The sequence below is a fragment of the Squalius cephalus genome (genome assembly GCF_949319135.1).
Source record: "Squalius cephalus genome assembly, chromosome: 18".
In the NCBI taxonomy this organism is placed as follows: domain Eukaryota; kingdom Metazoa; phylum Chordata; class Actinopteri; order Cypriniformes; family Leuciscidae; genus Squalius; species Squalius cephalus.
In genome coordinates, this window is record NC_137139.1 from 29772975 (window position 1) to 29793406 (window position 20432).

Sequence of the window (20432 nt, forward strand, 5' to 3'; positions counted from 1 at the left end):
AGATTTTAGGTTGGGGGTGCTGTTTTTTTTTTGGGGGGGGGGGGGGGGGGTAGGGGAAATTTTAGAAATTTTAGAAATTTATTTCACAAAAAAAAAAAAAAAAAAAAAAAAAACATGTTACAGACAGTTCTCCGTTACGGACGTGAGCTCTTCTAAAGCGGCACTAAAAGACACTTTCACAGAGACCTCAAACTGAAAGCACAAAGCCTGTCTTTAAATTTAATTTCGTTTTGTATTAATTGTATCTTAATTTTAATCGATGTTTCATCAACAAATTGTCTGGATTTAATAAGAAGTAGCTAAATATAGGCTATTAGAAAATAGATAATCAGGACACGGAGGCGCTGGCGAACCTGGAGCTCGTCTCATAAATGAAAATGAACCGAAACTCAGCGTAGGCCTATAAGGTAGCCTATTACCTCACAGACCTGAGACATATAGATAGCTTGAAATGTCTACTTTTAAGCAGAACAATTCAAAACGAAAGAAAACAGACTGCGCTGCTTGTAGGCCTAATTCGTATGAAATGTGCATTTCTCTCTGGCGCTGCGAAGATCGCGATTCGCCAACTTCATGGCTATAGCCGACACTGACATAAAAAAATAACTGTTTTATTAGTAAACAATTAAAATGTATCCTGCTATATTTTACATATTTGCCTGTTCCTTACAAAACACTAACAGTGGGGTTTTTGACTGTTTTTTTTTTTTTTTTTTTTTTTTTTTTGCAGCTGCGGACAAATTCTTTCGACACACACACAATACACTCTGCGCTTATGTTTTAAAAACATAATTTAAAATATATAACAATTTTAAATAGTCCACTTAAAGTGTTTATTACAAATAAATGACTAAATGCTAAAAATTAATAAATTTTAATGAACTAACATATGCGTTGCATTTACAATTCTGTGAAAACAGGGGGTGCTGCAGCACCCCCAGCACCCCCACTTCCCGCGTCCCTGGGCACCGCCATTAATTTGCAGACCCCCACCTGCTGTTAGCATTCCATTGACTCCCATTCATTTTGGCGTCACTGTGACAGCGAATAACTTTACATCTGAGGCGTTTAAAGACTCCATTTGTCCATTATTTATTTCTAAAGAAACATGAAAATGTATAAAAGGCTCCATTACCTTGTATCTTACGTTATGGCCCCGTAGAAGCAGTTTGTGTAAAAATAGGCTAAGCGTCATAACCACGCGACTCTCTGTCGCACAGTAGAGAAATTACCGTATAGACAGGAGGAGAAGCTCGCGGGCAATCGGGGGGACGTGGAGGCACAATGACAAAATAATTAATCAGAATACTTAGCAAAAGTTTCTCCTGTTCCTAGCTCATGGACACCTCCTACTCACACTCTCCGTCTCTGCAAGTTTCGGAAGGGAATGATTCAGATTTCTCTTGGCACAGCTACTAGAAGACAGACGGGTTGCTCACGTCACATCTACGTTGTCAAGCTCAGTTTGAGTCTGCGCAGTACGCTCAGCCATCAGGAAGTGAGTGATTCTAATTGACTTCGCTTTTCTCCGTTGAATCCAATGGGGTCGCTGTGTCCATTTCTTGCACTGTCTATGATAACAACAAGTGCATCTTCCCGGATTCTCACAAAAGTCCAAGTATGTCATCTTCTTTTAGCACTTTCAAGACTTTAATCACAGATTTACTAAACTTCCAGCTGTAACACATACAGGTTGACTTCAGTCTGAAGCAGCCTTTATTCGGAATAAATGTTCTGACATATTATACTGCGCGTGACTGGCTGTTGACGCCTTGGAATTGTTGACTGAACTATTGAAACTTCTGTTCGTTCTTCTTTTTTATATGTCTAGTTTCTATGGCAATAACAGACGCTGTTCCAAAGAACTCTTTGATTTGAATTAAAACAATACAGTTTAAAAGGAACGTGTGAAAGAACGTGAACACTGATGCTTGTTTACATTTCAAAAGCAGTTGTTTCTAGTGTAAATATACATGTTATTGTTCTCGAAGGTCTTTTATCTAATCCACTCGGAGGGGTCAATGTTGGGAGTAACGCGTTACAAAAGTAATGCATTACAGTAACATATTACTTTTTGCTGTAACGCAGTAGTGTAAGGCATTACTAATCATTTTTCAGTTATATTTTACTCGGTACATGTTCAGTAACGTTTGCGTTACAACACACATTTAGCCCAAAATTTAATTGTTCAAAAAAAAAAAAAACCCGTAAACCGGTAAAAATGCAAGTAAGTTATTACCTATTCGTGGTCAGTCAATGGCCGCGTGTGGTGTCCAAGTTTGTAAACAAAGACTAAATGACAGCTTCTGATATATTTGCATGGTGATTTATTTCATTCATCTCCCTCTTGCTGGTGTAACTTTGTGTGACATAGTCCAGTAAAGGCGTGTTTAGGGCAGGTTTTACAGGAGTGCCGGTCTCTGTGCTCGCGCTGGCCAGTGGAAAAGCGGCTAATGGGAGAATATGGTAGAAGACTGTACATTCGCGAGATGGACGTATGCTCATTACTCTGTTTGTTCTGTTTTCTTTCTAACCAGTTAGGCTATGTTTAGGTGGTGTTTTTCATCATGTTTTCATCACGCAATCATGTTTTTGATGCGGTGGTGATGCGTTCATGTAAAATGTAAGGGTGGCGCTGCCAATAAAAGCACCTAAAAGCTGTCACAAAAACCGGCAAAAGTTATGATTATGAATATATAAAATATAGCAAGGAGACATTTTAATTGTTTATTAATAAACAAGTGTTTTCTGTGTCAGTGTCGGCTGCAAAGATGAAGTTGACGATGCTGACTCACGATCTTCACAGTAGGCCTAGTGAACGCGCCAGAGAGAAATGCACATTTCATATGGATTACATAAGCAGAGAGCAGTCAGTTTTCTTTTCTTTTGAATTGTTCTGTTTAAAAGTAGACATGTCTGTAAGGCAAGTAGGCGCTGAGTTTCAGTTCATTTATGAGACGAGCTCCAGTTCACGCGCCCGGTGCCTCCGTGTCCAGATTATCTCTTGTCTACTATATTTACTTCTTATTTATTAAATCCAGGCAATTGGATGAAACATTGATTAAAATTAAGATACAATTAATACAAAACAAAATTCACTTTAAAGAAAGGCTTTGTGCTTTCTGTTTGAGGTCTCTGTGAAAGTTTTAAAGCAGTCTTTTAGTGCCGCTTTCAGAGCGCTCACGTCCGCAATCGGGAACCGACTCATCCGTAACATTGTTTTTTTCCTCATAAATGCGAACACGAAAAATAAAATGAATATATTATGTTCTGTGGAGAGCCAACCATTCTTCATTCGTTGGGTAGTATTACTTTTGGTTTGCTTAGTGTAATTCACAGAATTACTAAAAAATATTTTGCTACCTAAAAGTTAAAGATTTGTGTCACGCATGCATGCATGTCTATTTCCCTCATATTAAATATAAAACGCATGTGTAGACTGATATTTTTCTAATGTCTGGACCAAGGTTATTATAGTTTTGCATTTTTAAATAGTTTTTATTTTAATATCATTTTCAAATTTCCTATACATTTTAGTTTTAGATAGTTTCATTAATGGTTTTGTTAGTTTTAGTTTTTATTTTGTGAACACATTTCTATTTAGTTTTTATATATTTAGTTTTAGTTTTAGTAATTATAGTTTAGCAGATCTTAACAGAACACTTTCAGTTAAAGACATTTAATTTCATCAAAGTTTAATGTTTGCAGTTTTCATTTAACTTGTTACGAACTGCTCCGAGACACGAAGGTAGAGGATCCAAACGCAGCTTTATTGTATGGGGCAATCCAGAGGAGTAATCCAATGTACAGGCAAGGGTCATACACAGGCAGGCAGTCAAAACAAAGAAACAAACAAACAAAACAGGCAGGGACCAGAGGCAAGAGAGTAATCCAGGGACCAGAGGCAAGATAACCAAAACCAAGAGACAAGACAACCAGGAGAATGCTCAGTAATGCAGTGTAACACTTAAACAAGACTTTGCGGTGAGTGAATGAATGAACATGGTATAAATAGACTGAGACTAACAGGATGAGACACAGGTGAATGCAATCAGTGAATGAGGTACAGGTGAATGTGATCAGTGATAAGTGATGATGAGTCCGGGCAGTGAGTTATGGGAAATGTAGTTTGTGAGTGATAATAGTCTTATGTGGAGTGCCCTCTGGTGGCTCTCAAGGGCACTCCAGCTGGTTACCGTTACATAGCCCCCCCTTTAAGGAGCGGATTCCAGACGCTCCTAAAACTGTCCAGGAGGGAGGTGGAGCGGAGGCGGACCCGGGATGGAGGGGCAGGCCCGTGCAGTGGAAGAGGACCTGAAGACTCCGGCAGGGCGGAAGGCCAGGGCAGAGCAGGCTGTGCAGGCGACCAGGGCGGATCAGGCTGTGCAGGCGACCAGGGCGGAGCAGGCGGAGCAGGCTGTGCAGGCGGCCAGGGACAGGAACAGACACCGGCTCAGGGACAGGAACAGCGTGACAGCGGCCATCTCTGTTGAGGGCTCAGGTTCAGGTGTGTCGGCGGCTATCTCTGCTGAGGGCTCAGTCGACGTGGAAGCAGCCATTTTGTCCAGAGACACTGGCTCGGTGGTGGCCATCTTGTCTGGAGACACTGGCTTGGCGGCGGCCATCTTGTCCGGAGACACTGGCTTGGCATACGTGACTTGAACAGACACTGGATCGGTGGAGGTCATCTTGACCGAAGACACAGGCGTGGAGTCGGCCATCTTGTCCGAAGACACAGGCGTGGAGTCGCCCATCTTGTCCGAAGACACAGGCGTGGAGTCGCCCATCTTGTCTGTAGACACAGGCGTGGAGTCGGCCATCTTGTCTGTAGACACAGGCGTGGGGTCGGCCATCCTGTCCGAAGACACAGGCGTGGAGTCGGATGTCTTGTCCGAAGACACAGGCGTGGAGTCGGCCATCTTGACCGAAGACACAGGCGTGGAGTCGACCATCTTGTCCAAAGACACAGGCGTGGGGTCGGCCATCTTGTCTGTAGACACAGGCGCAGAAAGAGGAACAGATTCAGGCTCAGGAACAGATTCAGTCTCAGCGGGACGAGACTCTTGACGGGCGGACGTGACGTGAAGCTCAGTCTCTGGATCGGCTGACGTGACGTGAAGCTCAGTCTCTGACGTGAAGCTCAGTCTCTGGGTCGGCAGAAGTGACGTGAAGCTCAGTCTCTGGGTCGGCAGAAGTGACGTGAAGCTCAGTCTCTGGGTCGGCAGAAGTGACGTGAAGCTCAGTCTCTGGGTCGGCAGAAGTGACGTGAAGCTCAGTCTCTGGGTCGGCAGAAGTGACGTGAAGCTCAGTCTCTGGGTCGGCAGAAGTGACGTGAAGCTCAGTCTCTGGATCAGGATCAGCACGCTCTGAGCTTGATGGGACCAGCGGCGGCGAGGGCTTTGAGCTGGGTAGGACCAGCGGCGAAGAGGACTGAGCTGGTTAGGACCAGTGATGAAAAGGGCTTTGAGCTGGACAGGACCAGCGATGAAGAGGGCTCTGAACTGGACGGAACCAGCGGCGAAGAGGGCTCTGAGCTGGGCAGGACCAGCGGCGAAGAGGGCTCTGAACTGGACGAGACCAGCGGTGAAGGCTCTAGCTTGGCGGGCATGTCGCTTGCTGTCTCAGGGGCGGCGGGCATGACGCATACTGCCTTGGCTTCGGCAGATTTGGGGTGAAGTGCGGGCTCGGCTGGACTGGCGTGAAGTGCAGACGGTGACATGGCGTGCCACGGAAGGAAGCTCTTCAGACATCTGGAGAGTGCCTCTCTCCATTCCAGAACGGAGAGATCGGGGAGCTCCCTCGGGTCGACCTCCTTAGCCCCCAGCCGGTAACACAACTTAATTGCTTCGTCACCCAGAGAGCAAGAGGCAGCGAGAGGAACAAACCCCCAGGTGTACTGGAACAGATCGAGGCTATCCAGGGCCAAGGCCGCGATCTGTCCAGCGAACTCCCGGCTCATGCTGGGAAGATCAGGCGAGATCCGTACTGTTGGATTCCTGGAGGTCATAGCTGCTGGATCTGGGTGCGGCGAAGTCTTCTGTTACGAACTGCTCCGAGACACGAAGGTAGAGGATCCAAACGCAGCTTTATTGTATGGGGCAATCCAAAGGCATAATCCAATGTACAGGCAAGGGTCATACACAGGCAGGCAGTCAAAACAAACAAACAAACAAACAAACAAAACAGGCAGGGACCAGAGGCAAGAGAGTCAGGCAGGGACCAGAGGCAAGAGAGTAATCCAGGGACCAGAGGCAAGAGAGTAATCCAGGGACCAGAGGCAAGAGAGTAATCCAGGGACCAGAGGCAAGAGAGTAATCCAGGGACCAGAGGCAAGAGAGTAATCCAGGAAACAGGGCAAGATAACCAAAACCAAGAGACAAGACAACCAGCAGAATGCTCAGTAATGCAGTGTAACACTTAAACAAGACTTCACGGTGAGTGAATGAATGAACATGGTATAAATAGACTGAGACTAACAGGATGATGAGACACAGGTGAATGCAATCAGTGAATGAGGTACAGGTGAATGTGATCAGTGATAAGTGATGATGAGTCCGGGCAGTGAGTTATGGGAAATGTAGTTTGTGAGTGATAATAGTCTTATGTGGAGTGCCCTCTGGTGGCTCTCAAGGGCACTCCAGCTGGTTACCGTTACATAACTCTTGTGAAAACCTCTTAATAATAAAAATAAAATAATTGTTTGAGGATGAACAAAGAACCAAACAAATGCAACTAAAAAGTAAAAATTATTTAATAATATTAAAAATGAAATCTTGTTAAACGTGGTTTATAAGAAAAAGAAAAAGATATGCGTATGATTATTATGATTATTCTTTACGTTTATTTCTGATTAATCCTTTCAAACATTATTCTTGTATTGATCCATTTATGCTTTTTGTTTAAAATCATATACTCTCATATTTATACACATATTCAAATGTTCTCTTCAGACCAGACATTTAGTATACTTCTACTCTGACAAATATACATCTATTTCTGGGCTATAGACATTCTATTTGTTTTTTCCGTTTTCTGCTCAGTGTGGTATCTTGTCTAATATGTGTGGTATAGGCCTATCTTGTTTAGGCTAGTTTCACATGAGATGGTTATCTTATACCCGGAATTAAGGTACAGTTGTATTTGCATGAGGTGGAAATACTTATTTGGGCCTTTCTGCTTCCTAGGGCTGGTTCACACAGAAAGCGGTTTTGCTTTGAAAAACGGAAAAAAGACGCGGCACAGTGGGGGAAAAGCGCAAGGTCTCGATACGCGTCTTTTAAAAGTTGAACTTATTTTAACTTGAGTGCTGCGTTTTTAGAGCGTCGTGTCATGCACGTGATGATGCAGAAGACGCGAGACTCAAGCGCAACGGTCATACATTGAAAAATAAAGTAGCACAGTGGAATGGAAAAAAGTGATTTTCCGGTAGGCTTATTTAGGAGAGCTTAATAATTACGAAAACGATTATTTATTTCTGCTAATTATTATTTTGTTTCAGTTAGTTTTTCAGTAACTGTTGTTAGTTTCGTTTAGTTTTAGTTTTTCATTAATGTTGAAATTTCTATTTTATTTCAGTTTACGAAAATGTTTTTGACCAATAGTTTTAGTCTTAGTTTCAGTTTTCGTTTACGAAAATAACCTTGGTCTGGACTCCTTTATTAAAAGAGTAGCCTATGGATATATAAACAGACGTTTCAATATATTGGTATTAAATGCATTTTCTTAGAATTTATATTTCAAGTTTTTACTGCAAATGTCACGTACATAACGCTGGAATAGCCCAATTTAGCCTCAACTAGTTTTGTGGTGTAGGTCTACGTATTTTATAATGTTAACTTAAAATAATACTAATAGTAATTTAAAGATGTGGTAGCATTGGATCTGGAGGGGAAGGATAACTCTGGGAGTTGGAAGGGGTGTGTCGCGATTCTGCCTTCTCACACAGCGACACAGGTTCGTGGATTTCGGTTTCATATCGCATATCTTATCATATATATCATATATAAGATGATGATATCACACGAATGATTCGGCTCAGCAAAGTTGCAAGTCCTGTTTTCTCTATTGTGTTTTAAATGAGTCAGATCACTAAGATTCTCACCTTTCGGAGCCCAAATGGCTTTCAGAGCCCCTGGCCCAGACGTTGAATCGTTAGGCTGATTGGATTAGCTAGGGGAGACTTTCACCTTTTGTCTTTAATGGCTCTGGGATGGCTCTTGGAACCGGAGTTCGTGGCCAGTATCATCATTTGAATAGTTACGCTGATTCAGTTGGACTGGTAGCGCTCTCAGAGTAGGGTGTGTTCCTACTTCATTTGCATGCTTTGTTCAGAGTCTCCGCCTCTATGTAATCCCTCCCCCTTGGAATGTATATAACTACAATGCATACTGTATTAGATTTAGACTGTTGGAAGAACTGCAGCAACGCAACGCGAAGTTCTCAATAAAGAATAACTTATGTTTGAACGCAATCCCAACATCTCCTGGTCTCTGCTTTGAAGAAGGAAAAAGTTCCCTACACAGTAATATTGTAAGGTAAAGAATTACTTTTAAATAACAGTAACAAGTAATGTATAATGTATTACAGTTTGGAAGTAACTTGCACAACACTGCTTGTGTGATGATTTTGTAACTTGATATTTATAATTCTGGGTAGTCATATACTGTAGTATACAACACACACACACACACACACACACACACACACACACACACACAAACACACACACACACACACACACACGCACGCACGCACGCACGCACACACACACACACACACACACACACACACACACACACACACACACACACACACACACACACACACACACAAACAAACAAATAAATAATTAATTAATTAAAAAATCATACAATGTGATTTTCTGGATTTTTGTTTTAGATTCCGTCACTCACAGTTGAGAGTACCTATGATAAAAATTACAGACTTCTACATGCTTTATAAGTGGGAAAACCTGCAAAATCGGCAGTGTATCAAATACTTCTTCTCCCCTCTGTATGTATATATATATATAATATATATATATATATATGTATATATATATAATATATAATATATATATATATATATATATATATATATATATATATATATATATATATACAATATATATATATATATATAAAATAAAATAAAATTTGGATTTCATACATTCATTTCTTACAAACAAAATCCTGTCATCCAGCCATCTCCTCCCTTCCTCTTTCATCCTCATTCCTCTTTCATTCCTCTTTCATCCTCATCCATCCTCATCCTCATCTCATTTCAGCGGAATGAGAATGGATCCAACTTTCACCACTTCATCTTTGTGACAAATCTCGTCTTCATAGTCAGTATCATAGTAGTCAGGATCCATTGTTTCCTCTTCAGTCATGTTGTTCAGCAACATCACAAACTACTTCAGTCAGATTAGATTGGTCCAGGTTCAGTTCTTTACTGTTTTCTGTGGAAAATACACTCAAACATTAATAAAATATGTCTTTTCATTAGGACAAAAGAACAGAAGAAAATCCTATGAATCAATTTAGCTAAATTTATTCCAGTGAGAAAATACTAAATACAGCCTGACATTTAGTCCTTACCTGTTCTTTCCACTGTCTCTTCACTAACTAAATGGAATCAAACTGTTCCTACTCTATCCCTGTAATCACGCTAATTTTCCCACACCTGTTCTCCCTTTCCTTCTAATTGTGTTTGCTTCTTCTAGTCCTCTTTTCCCCTGTCTTGTAGCCAGATTATTCAATGTTATCTACATGAAAGATCTCAGCGCTCTTACCTCTCATTCCTGTCCTGTCCTGTCTGGTTTTGCTGGATGTTAATCAGCTGCAGGTATTTCTCTGTGAATGCTGTTGCTCGCACTCTGAACTCTATCCAGCTAAACCTGTTACAGAGATCCAGACCAGCACCAGTATCCGCCCTCTATTCTCTGATCTCCCGTGAGAACCGAAACCAGCAGTTCTCTTCCCGGGACCTCAAGGCTTCCCGGCTTCCTGCGTTAAGCTGTCTAAGAGGAGGATTTACGTATTTACAAGTCCAGTCTGCTGGCAGTTTCTGTTCAACATTTTATATTATCTGAAGATTTCTGTTCTTTACTGATTTACCTGTGGACAGCTTCCTGATTTCATTAAAGACTGTATATTGCTGCATATCGCTTTTGGGTCCTCTCTTTCACATCCACCTGACAGTGAAACCTGTTGCATATCTTTTGCTGTGCATAATTTGATAGTAATTCAGTGAACAGTTCTTGGACCATTTTGTCACAGTGTTAAGAACATTTTAAAAGTCTAAAAAAAGTTTTTCCACTATAAAGAATCTTTTGTGTAATGGAAAGGTTTCATGTCACTATAGATGCCAATAAAGGACCTTTATTTTTAAGAGTGAGGGGCAGATGCTTCACAAACTGGACTCATTCTGTACTTTTACTGTACATTATTCATTTAATTTATACCATACAAGCAGTTACAAAACATGAAAGAAATAATGTAATGTAAACACAAATACAGTAAAAAAAAAGTAAACACTTACAGTAAATAAAAGGTATATAGATTTAATTTAATTTCATATGAAAATAATTTCTGCTTTAATGACAACACTTGAAGGAAAATGTAACATTTGTCATTGGTTCTTCCATTACGTACTTCCAGTTATATTTTTATATGACCTTGAATGAAATGAAAACTTCATCCACAAAAAGGAAGAACATAGAATTTAAAACATGATTTTCTCAAAACTGAAGGCTTTTGCTGCTTGATAGTGAGTGGAATTTTCCTGCCAAGTGGCAACATTTAATTCATTTTTTGAATTTTAATCATGCATATTAAACAATTGTAATGATGTTGGCAGTATAGCTGTGCAATGAATCTTTACACTCTTAAAATTTTTGTTTTTTTTTATCGGTTCCATAAAGAACCTTTAACATCAATGGAACCTTTCCATTGAAAGGTCCTTTATAATGGAAAAAGGTTCTTTAGGTTACTAAAACATTCTTCACACTAAGAGAAAAATGTTCTTGTAAGTACTGACTGATCACAGAAAGTATTTTGGGGAACCAAAAATGGTTCTTCTATAGCATGTGTGCAAAAACCTACTGTTGGAACCTTTATTTTTAAGAGTGCATGTACATCATTCACAAGTTCACATCATCTTAGAACTCATTGTTGGTTCAGAGCATTCGCTAAAAGTACTTGAGTTTTCTCTTAGTACATTGAACCCTGTGATATATTTTTTGCCAATCTGGCTTGACTGAAATCGAGTTTTTTTTTTTTTTTAAAGATCTTCTGCAGAATCAGTTTTAGATGATTCCTGAACTTTACGCCAATAAAAACGTAAAACACAGGGTTCAAGCAACAGTGTGTAAAAGCTAACATTCTGCAAGCATAATATGTATAGTCGAGTCTAATGCTTACTGTACAGTCTGTAAATGGATGGATTTTATGATCGGTCAAAGATTTTAAGAACATAACAATGTTATATGGAGCCCAACCAATAAAAAACACCAGTGCAATGCAGAATATTAGTCTAACGGTCTTGTGTCTCTTATTTGTCCGAGATTTTGTAATTGTCCGAAGCATTCTGCCATAGCAAAAACCCATGATAAGAAATGCAAAGAAGAAAAAAGCATTTTGAAAATAAGCAATTCCAGATTTCATTTCAACACTGTCATATTCACAGTATGTTCTATTTAAATGTTGTATAACCTTGCTATTACATGATCCGAGCAGTGAAACCGCTCCGCTCAGGATCCAAACGATGAAGGGAGCGACTGAAAAGCCTCTGCATTTCTCCCAGTCAGACAGAGGATGAACCACTGCCATGTAACGCTGAATGGTCATGAGAGTTAAGAACAACACGCTGCTGTAAAAGCCAACATAGAACAGAAACTTCACCGCTTTACAGCCAATATCTCCAAATGTCCAACCCCAGATGAAGTACGAGGCCCAGAATGGAAGTCCAAAAGTGAACAGCAGATCTGACAGAGCCAAATTGAGGATGAACACGTTGGTCAGGGATTTAAGACTCTCATAAAGTGCCAGAATGACCAGAACAAGGATGTTACCAATGCAGCTTAACACAACCACTAATGAGAAGAAGAGCGGAATGAGAATGGATCCAACTTTCACCACTTCATCTTTGTGACACATCTCGTCTCCATAGTCAGTTTCATAGTAGTCAGGATCCAATGTTTCCTCTTCAGTCATGTTGTTCTGCAACATCACAAACTACTTCAGTCAGATTAGATTTGTTTAGGTTCAGTTCTTTACTGTTTTCTGTGGAAAATACACTCAAACATTAATAAAATATGTCTTTTCATTAGGACAAAAGAACAGAAGAAAATCATATGAATCAATTTAGCTAAATTTATTCCAGTGAGAAAATACTAAATACAGCCTAACATTTAGTCCTTACCTGCTCTTTCCACTGTCTCTTCTAAATGTAATCAAACTTATTTGATAGGAAATAAAAGCATTGCCCCCTTTATTTTTTGTGTTGAGTATATCGTCAAGACAGCTGAGCAGATCAAATGTTGAAGAAGTGTGAACTTTTCTGAATTTATAGGTAACCAGATGGGTAGACTCTTCCTCTTTCTAGTAGGCTATCATATAGTACTCAGTACAGACATTTTTTTCACTCAAATAGTCACTCAAGAGAGAGAGAGCTTTTTGTTGTGGAAATGTGCTTGTTTAAAATCAAAAAGAGATTAATTAGAACATATATAATAATTAATCTGTTTATAATTATTATTATTAATCTGTTTTTAGTTTTAAAAAGCACATTTCTAAGACGAACGGCTCTTTTTCGCTTAACCAAACTTGTGGGCGGGTCTATAGTCAGTATATATAGTATTGGACCATTGACTATAGACTATAGACGAGAGAGAGAGAGAGAGAGAGAGAGAGAGAGAGAGAGAGAGAGAGAGAGAGAGAGAGAGAGAGAGAGACATATCTCTGTGCCATCTTCCCCCAGTGGAATCCCCTTACTGTGCGTTCACACCGCCGCCGACTTGAGCTGCAAAGACAACTCAACTTTCAGATTGACGCTCAAAACGCCCAAAACGCGACGCCGAGGAATTTGACGCTCCTTGCAGCTGAGAGAAGCCAGCTTCCATTGAAAATGAATGATTTCCGGTAACTTTGGAAGCTCAAGTCGGCGGCGGTGTGAACGCACAGTTACCATGACGAGGAATACCTCAACAGTGTCCACACAGAAATCAGCCATTTCCAGGCCCAGGGAAACGTGCTGCTATGTGGAGACTTTAATGCCAGAACTGGATCTGAACCTGATGTTATAGATCCAAAGGGCAATGAATATGTGTTTGGTCAAAACCCCCCGAGTCTCACAAGAAAACGTCCACCGAGAAACAACCTTGACCAAACCGTGAATAGAACCGGTAGAGAGTTGGTGCAGCTCTGCCGAGCCTCAGGCCTGTACATACTGAACGGCCGGATCAGAGGGGACTCTTTAGGGAGGTTCACGTGTTGTTCAGGTCTTGGAGCTAGTGTAGTTGACTATGCCATCACTGACATGGACCCATCCTCCTTCAATGCATTCACTGTCAAACAGCAAACTCCGCTTTCTGACCATAACCAAACTAACATCTATATAAAAACACATCACACACCAGAACAAAACAGGCCGGAAACCTGCCAAATGTATCCGGTCCAGCAGAGATACAGATGGGCTCCAGACAGCGCAGACAAATTTGTCCAAGCCCTCAGTTCTGAAGAACTAAAAAATCGAATAAATACATTTATTACTAAGAAATTCGAAACAACTAAAGATGGTGTTAATTCGGCAACAAATGAAATTAATTACATATTTAAAAAAGCAGCACATAAAAGTGAATTGAAAAAGAAAGGCAAAAAATACACTAAAAATACTCCAAAAGATGAAAAATGGTTTGACTCAGACTGCAAAACACTAAGAAAACAACTTAGACAATTATCAAATCTGAAACATAAAGAACCAAACAACACTAACATAAGAACTGAATACTTTTCAAAACTAAAAATATACAAAGACACAATTTGACACAATACAAAAGCAACACCATCTGACCAAAAGTATACAAGAATTAGAACATTCAATAAATCAGAATCAGTTCTGGGATATGTGGAACAATCTGAGCACAACGAAACCACAAGACCTGCCAATACAAGATGGAGAAATCTGGACAAATCATTTTGAAAACTTATATAAAGAAATCCCATCAAACCAACTTAATGATAATTATAATCTGATCAAACAAAATCTACAAACTCTTGAAGAGACAATTAAAAATAATCAAAATCCACTTGACTTCCCAATTACACATGAAGAATTGACAAACAAACTCAGAAGCCAAAAAGGAAAGAAATCTTGTGGTCCTGACGGCATTCTAGGAGAGATGCTGAAACACAGCACACCTGAGCTGCAGGAGGCCGTGCTCAAACTGTTCAACACTGTACTCAGTTCAGGCTGTTTTCCTGACATCTGGAGCCAAGGACTTATTACCCCAATCCATAAGAGTGGAAATAAATTGGACCCTAATAATTTCAGAGGCATTTGTGTGAGCTGGGGAAGTTATTTAGCAGTATTTTAAACAATAGAATTGTTAACTTCCTTAACGAACACAATGTCCTGAGCTCGAGTCAGATTGGCTTCGTTCCAAATCACAGAACTACTGACCACATTTACACCCTACACACCCTAATCAATAAACACGTAAAACAGACCAAAAACGGAAAAATATTTGCATGCTTTGTCGATTTAAAAAAAGCATTTGATTCTATTTGGCACAACGGATTATATTACAAACTTTTACAAAGTGGTGTAGGGGGTAAAGTTTATGACATTATAAAATCAATGTATTCGAACAACAAATGTGCAATACGAATTGGCAACAAACACACAGATTTCTTCACCCAGAAAAGAGGAGTGCGGCAGGGCTGTGGCCTGAGTCCAACGCTGTTCAACATCTACATTAATGAACTAGCGGTGCAGCTGGAGCAGTCTACGGGCCCTGGACTCACTCTACAGGACAGGAGCATCAAGCTCTTGCTGTACGCAGACGACCTGGTGCTGCTGTCACCCACTGCACAGGGACTACAGCAGCACCTGGACCTGCTGGAGAACTACTGCCAGAACTGGGCCCTGGCAGTCAACCTCACCAAGACCAACATTATGGTCTTTCAGAAGAAGCCCAGATGTCAGGAACACAGATACCAGTTCAGCCTAGGCAGCACCGCCCTAGAGCACACGATGCAGTACACTTACCTCGGCCTGGTCATCACTGCATCGGGGAGTTTCAGTGTGGCAGTGAATGCTCTCAAAGATAAAGCTCGAAGAGCTCTGTATACGCAATTAAGAAAAAATTCCAAAACATTGAATTACCGATTCCAATCTGGTGTAAAATCTTCGATAGTGTAATGCAGCCCATTGCGCTGTATGGAAGTGAGGTTTGGGGTCCACTCAGTGATCAGAGCTACACTAGATGGGACAGGTATCCAACAGAAGCCCTACACACTGAATTCTGCAAAATGATTCTGAAACTACAAAGGAAAACACCCAATAATGCATGCAGGGCAGAATTAGGCCGATTCCCATTGATTATCAATATGCAAAAAAGATCCCTCAAATTCTGGATGCATCTAAAATCAAGTCCCACAGAATCGCTACGTTTTAAAGCACTACAAACCCAAGAACTGAACCCCGAAAAGAGTCTCCTCAGTCAGCTGGTTCTGAGACTCACTAACCGGACTAACTCTACTAACACTGACCAGTCTCAGACCAGCACTGCTTCTCACACACACATCAGAATAAACCAAATTATCAAACACTCTAAAAATACATATCTGGAACACTGGGATCAGGAAACTAAAACACAAAGTAAATTACAATTCTATCGAAATCTGAAATCAAATTATGAACTGGAAGAATATCTCCAGAGTGTGAGAGACACAAAGCAGAGACGGATCCTGAGCAAGTACAGGCTGAGTGAACACAGTCTAGCCATCGAGACCGGCAGACACAGGAAGAGCTGGTTACCCCGAGAGCAGAGGGTGTGTGTTCACTGTAGCACAGGAGAGATCGAGACAGAGACGCACTTCCTCCTTCACTGTCATAAATACACTTCAGTCAGAGAACTCTACTTTAGCAAACTCACTCACTTAATACAGAACTTTACAGCCATGCCTGAAGTAGATCAGATAAAAATCCTGCTAGGAGAGGGACAGAAGCACTGGCTGCCAGATACGTGTGTGTGTGTGCCACAGCCTGAGAGACAGCAGGTGAATGTGTGTGTAATGTGTGTGTCTGACCTCACTGTGTTTCCCTACTGTCCACCACAGTGACCTTCAGTGATATGTGTGTGTATGTTAAAACACTGTGGTGTAAAATGTTCTGTGGTGTAAAATGTTCAAATGATAATATAATGTGTATAATTTGTTACACTTTAACTAATTTGTACAATTAATTTAAGTTGTATTATAATATTTTATAAAATTTATAAAAGAGAGAGAGAGAGAGAGAGAGAGAGAGAGAGAGAGAGAGAGAGAGAGAGAGAGAGAGAGAGGAAGGAAGACTAAGAGAAATGCAGAACCATACACAGAGAGAGTGAGAGAGATATTCGTCGAGAGTTGTTCGTCGTGGAAATGTGCTTGTTTAAACATATATAATTATAATTAATCTGTTTTTAGTTTTAAAAAGCCCATTTCTACGACGAACAGCTCTTTTTCGCGTAACCAAACCTGTGGGCGGGGCTATAGTCAGTGGTCCAATAAAAAATTATCTTGGCTCTGAATCCCGCCCTCAGTGGCGGAAAGTTCTGTCAATCAAAAGACTAGCAAGGTTGTATTATAATAACAACAAGTGGAAATGATCTTCCCGGATTCTCACAAAAGTCCAAGTATGTCATCTTCTTTTAGCACTTTCAAGACTTTAATCACAGATTTTCCAAACTTCCAGCTGTAACACATACAGGTTGACTTCAGTCTGAAGCAGCCTTTATTCGGAATAAATGTTCTGACACATTATACTGCGCGTGACTGGCTGTTGACGCCTTGGAATTGTTGACTGAACTATTGAAACTTCTGTTCGTTCTTCTTTTTTATATGTCTAGTTTCTATGGCAACAACAGACGCTGTTCCAAAGAACTCTTAGATTTGAATGAAAACAATACAGTTTAAAAGGAACGTGTGAAAGAACGTGAACACTGATGCTTGTTTACATTTCAAAAGGAGTTTCTATTGTTGATGTTGTTATTGTATAATGTAATTGTTTACATTGTAATTGTTCCTCTCGAAGGTCTTTTATCTAATCCACTCGGAGGGGTTAAATGTCTTGTGTGATGATAACTTGATATTTATAATTCTGGGTAGTCATATACTGTTGTATACAACACACACACACACACACACGCTGTCTAATTATAAAGGCCTGGAAAGTTTGGTAATTGCTGTTATTCTTATTATTTTGTTTCTCAGAATCTTCAACCAATTTACTGTTTAAATCAGCTGTTAATAATAGATTCGAGAAGTTGGTTTGACTAATGGTTTAAGTTGTTTTTAGCTTGTAGTACTTCCTTTATAAAGCTTTGTATGACAAACTTGACCTTTTTTCTATTTTATATCGTTAAAGTTGACCATATACAGTACTTTATATTCAGGAGAGCTGATAGATGCCTCTGTATTTAGCCTAAGCGTTTATAGTAAAGTTCTTGACTCTTCACGATATTGTACATTTAATAATTACTCATTTATAATTAGAATAAAATAATCTCAAATTAATGTAATCTCAAATTAATTGAGAGACTACATTAAATATTTGTACTGTTAATAAATAATTTGTCACACCATATTGACTTTTTGTAGTCAACTGAAAATGATTCAGTTGATTCAGTTCACACAAAAAAGGTGATTAACTTTATAACATCTAAAATATACACTTTTGGTTGCATACGCATTCAAATGTTTTTGTTTTAAGTGGTAAATGTCAATGTCATCGGTTAACTGTGCCTTTTTTATTATGTGTTGTAGACACGCACCTTTTGATTGCTATCACTCTTCACGATATTGTACATTTCTTCATTTTAATAAGAGAAATTTTGGCGTTAACAATAATTATGTGTATTCTACAGCTGTGGCCAGTATGAGCACTAGTAGTGATGCTCGACTTGGTACGGCCGTTATTTCATGCTTAAATAAATATAACGTACATGTCAAATGCTAGTTATCCTTTGTCACTGTGACTCTTTTACTCAGCAGACTACAGATGACCTCTTGAACCCGTTGTCAGGAAGCTAGTCAGACCATGGCCGCTGGTGCTGCAGTCGGGGAGGGTCAGATCCAAAGGATTATCAGAGATCTGCACGGTACGGATGTGTGTTTGCCTTCATGAAAGAGGCAGAGCTATTGTTTAGAGAGTAAAGCGGTGGTCCATGGTGGAGCACGTGCAATTGCCATTTACAGGGCGCTGGCTTTCAACACGGGGAGAGAAATGCAAAACGAGAGAGACCTGCGTATCAGAGTTCATCCCACTTGTGTGCCGTTTCAGTTCCTGAGGTGGATGAAAGGCGCGTGGAGTAATTATAACCAAAAGGGACTTAAGAAGGAGAAAAAAACCTTTGTAAAATGTCTATAAAATGGGGGTTTTGTTGTTTGTGATCATTGTTAACTACAGTGTATTGCTCTGTAATTGTTTTAAAATTTCTTTATGTAATTTTGGTGGTCATACTTGTTAAATGGTCTTTTTTTATAGATGCTGTGTCAGAACTGGCAAAGGAGTATAAAGAGAATGGCGAGCCCATTACAGATGACAGCTCCAACCTGCACAAGTTTTCCTACAAACTGGAGTACCTGCTTCAGGTCAGAGACATATAGACGCAGCAAACAAGTGTAGACGAGCTCCCTAACCGATCGCTCAAAGTAGTCCGTATGTACGAGGCCGCATTGCGTTTGGGGCCAGATTTACTAACAGCTTGCGCCAGCGCAAACACTCTTTTGTTGTTAAGAAACTGTCAGGATTTACTAAAGACACACAGTGAACAGTGAACACAGCGTGGACAGTTATTTTTGCGGCTGACCATATTTTATCTTCATTTGTAGGGGTTTCCCTTTCAGATGCAGAATTGATGGAAGGAGAGTATTTAAATTAATCCTGAAAGTTGATTTACTACGGTTTGCCCTCGTCAGTTTACTGGCATTTACACCATTATTTACTGCCCCAAAAAAGTATGTCTTAAACCAGCTGCTTATTTGGCTTAAATCTGGCCCTTGTTGTCTAAATTCTCGTGCATCCTCTTGATCAAGTCAAGTCAAGTCACCTTTATTTATAGATTAACTAGGTCACAGCTATATATATATATATATATATATATATATATATATATATAGCTATGACGTAGTTAATCTGGTTTATTTATTTAATATTTTTTTGGCTAGTAGAACCCTATATATATATATATATATATATATATATAAAATAAAATTTGGATTTCATACATTCATTTCTTATACAAACAAAAAATCCTGCCATCCAGCCATCTCCTTCCCTTCCTCTTTCATCCTCATCCTTTTCATCAAAAATGTATTTTAGGTGGACAGTTCAATACAGTACAAAAACATAAAAAAATGTTGGATGTTGGAAAATAACAATGCCAAACCACATGAACGTCATGCGTCAGGTCAGAGGTCACCCTTCCACCGGAACTCAACTCTCTCGTGAACGCGCGTACATCCGTTGCCGGAAGCCTGTGATTATAGTTTATAAAGTTTTAAATATGGATATTTATCTTATAGTAACGCATGGCTTCACTTCAGAAGGCCTTTATTAACCCACTGGAGTTGAATGGAAAACTTTCATGATGGATGGATGCGCTTGTTGGAGCTTCAAAAACTATCCAATGCCATTATAAAGCTGGGAAGAGCCAGGATATTATTTAATATTACTACGATTATGATTTTTACCAGGAAAAAAAGAAGAAAGTCATATAGATTTAGGATGGCAATCTTCCAAGAGCAGCACAAATTAGTTTTTTTGGGGGGCTTTAAATAATGGCGCAAACACCAATAAATTATGGGATCATTTTAATTTTTGGGTGATCTGTTCCTTTAAGTTCCATAACTGTGTGAAGGTAATCAATTATGAAACAAGTACAATTCAGCTAAAAGCAGCCTTTACAGAAGACAAAAGTGCCGCTATTCATGAGTCAGTTCAATGCTGATTCCGTTCAGTAAGTGTCGATGTTGCAAAATTTGTCAAATTTGCTATTAAGCAGCTCTGCAAAAAACAGTGGTGTCATCATTCAGGTCAAATCAGTTCAAGTTTTGTCTGATCAACAAAAAATGACCACATACTCACCTGTCAATCAATCATTGTGCTAAAATAAGGGTTTAGAATTTTACTGGTATGTGTGGATTTAAAAGAAAAAAAAACATTGT

General features: G+C 39.8%; 2 protein-coding genes across 5 annotated transcripts in view; one reads left to right on the plus strand and one right to left on the minus strand.

The window, feature by feature from the left end:
* Nucleotides 1–10373: 10373 nt before the first annotated feature.
* Nucleotides 10374–12522, minus strand: LOC307146134 (chemokine XC receptor 1-like). 3 transcript variants are annotated; one of them, XM_079849991.1, is made up of 2 exons: nt 12424–12522; nt 10374–12221 (listed from the first exon to the last, which is right to left on the minus strand). In XM_079849991.1, exon 2 carries the CDS (start codon nt 12213–12215, stop codon nt 11214–11216), a length of 1002 nt encoding a protein of 333 aa, XP_079706117.1. In that variant the 5' UTR covers nt 12216–12221; nt 12424–12522; the 3' UTR covers nt 10374–11213. The 3 variants fall into 3 exon arrangements, with proteins under 3 accessions (XP_079706117.1, XP_079706116.1, XP_079706115.1); XM_079849990.1 differs by having other exon boundaries at nt 10374–12236; XM_079849989.1 differs by having other exon boundaries at nt 10374–12284.
* Nucleotides 12523–16831: 4309 nt separating this feature from the next.
* fyco1a (FYVE and coiled-coil domain autophagy adaptor 1a) overlaps nt 16832–20432 on the plus strand; it is a 34548-nt gene continuing 30947 nt past the window's right edge. The window contains exons 1-3 of one of the 2 annotated variants that reach the window (XM_079849948.1): nt 16832–16900; nt 18255–18364; nt 18751–18857. In XM_079849948.1, coding sequence (XP_079706074.1) covers nt 18304–18364; nt 18751–18857 — 168 coding nt within the window. In that variant the 5' untranslated portion in view covers nt 16832–16900; nt 18255–18303. The remainder of the gene's footprint in view (nt 16901–18254; nt 18365–18750; nt 18858–20432) is intronic. The other variant, XM_079849949.1, reaches the window with a different exon arrangement.

Coding starts and splice junctions, on each gene's coding strand:
- LOC307146134 (XM_079849990.1), bottom strand. CDS start 12,230: ATGTTGCAGAACAACATGACTGAAGAGGAAACATTGGATCCTGACTAC.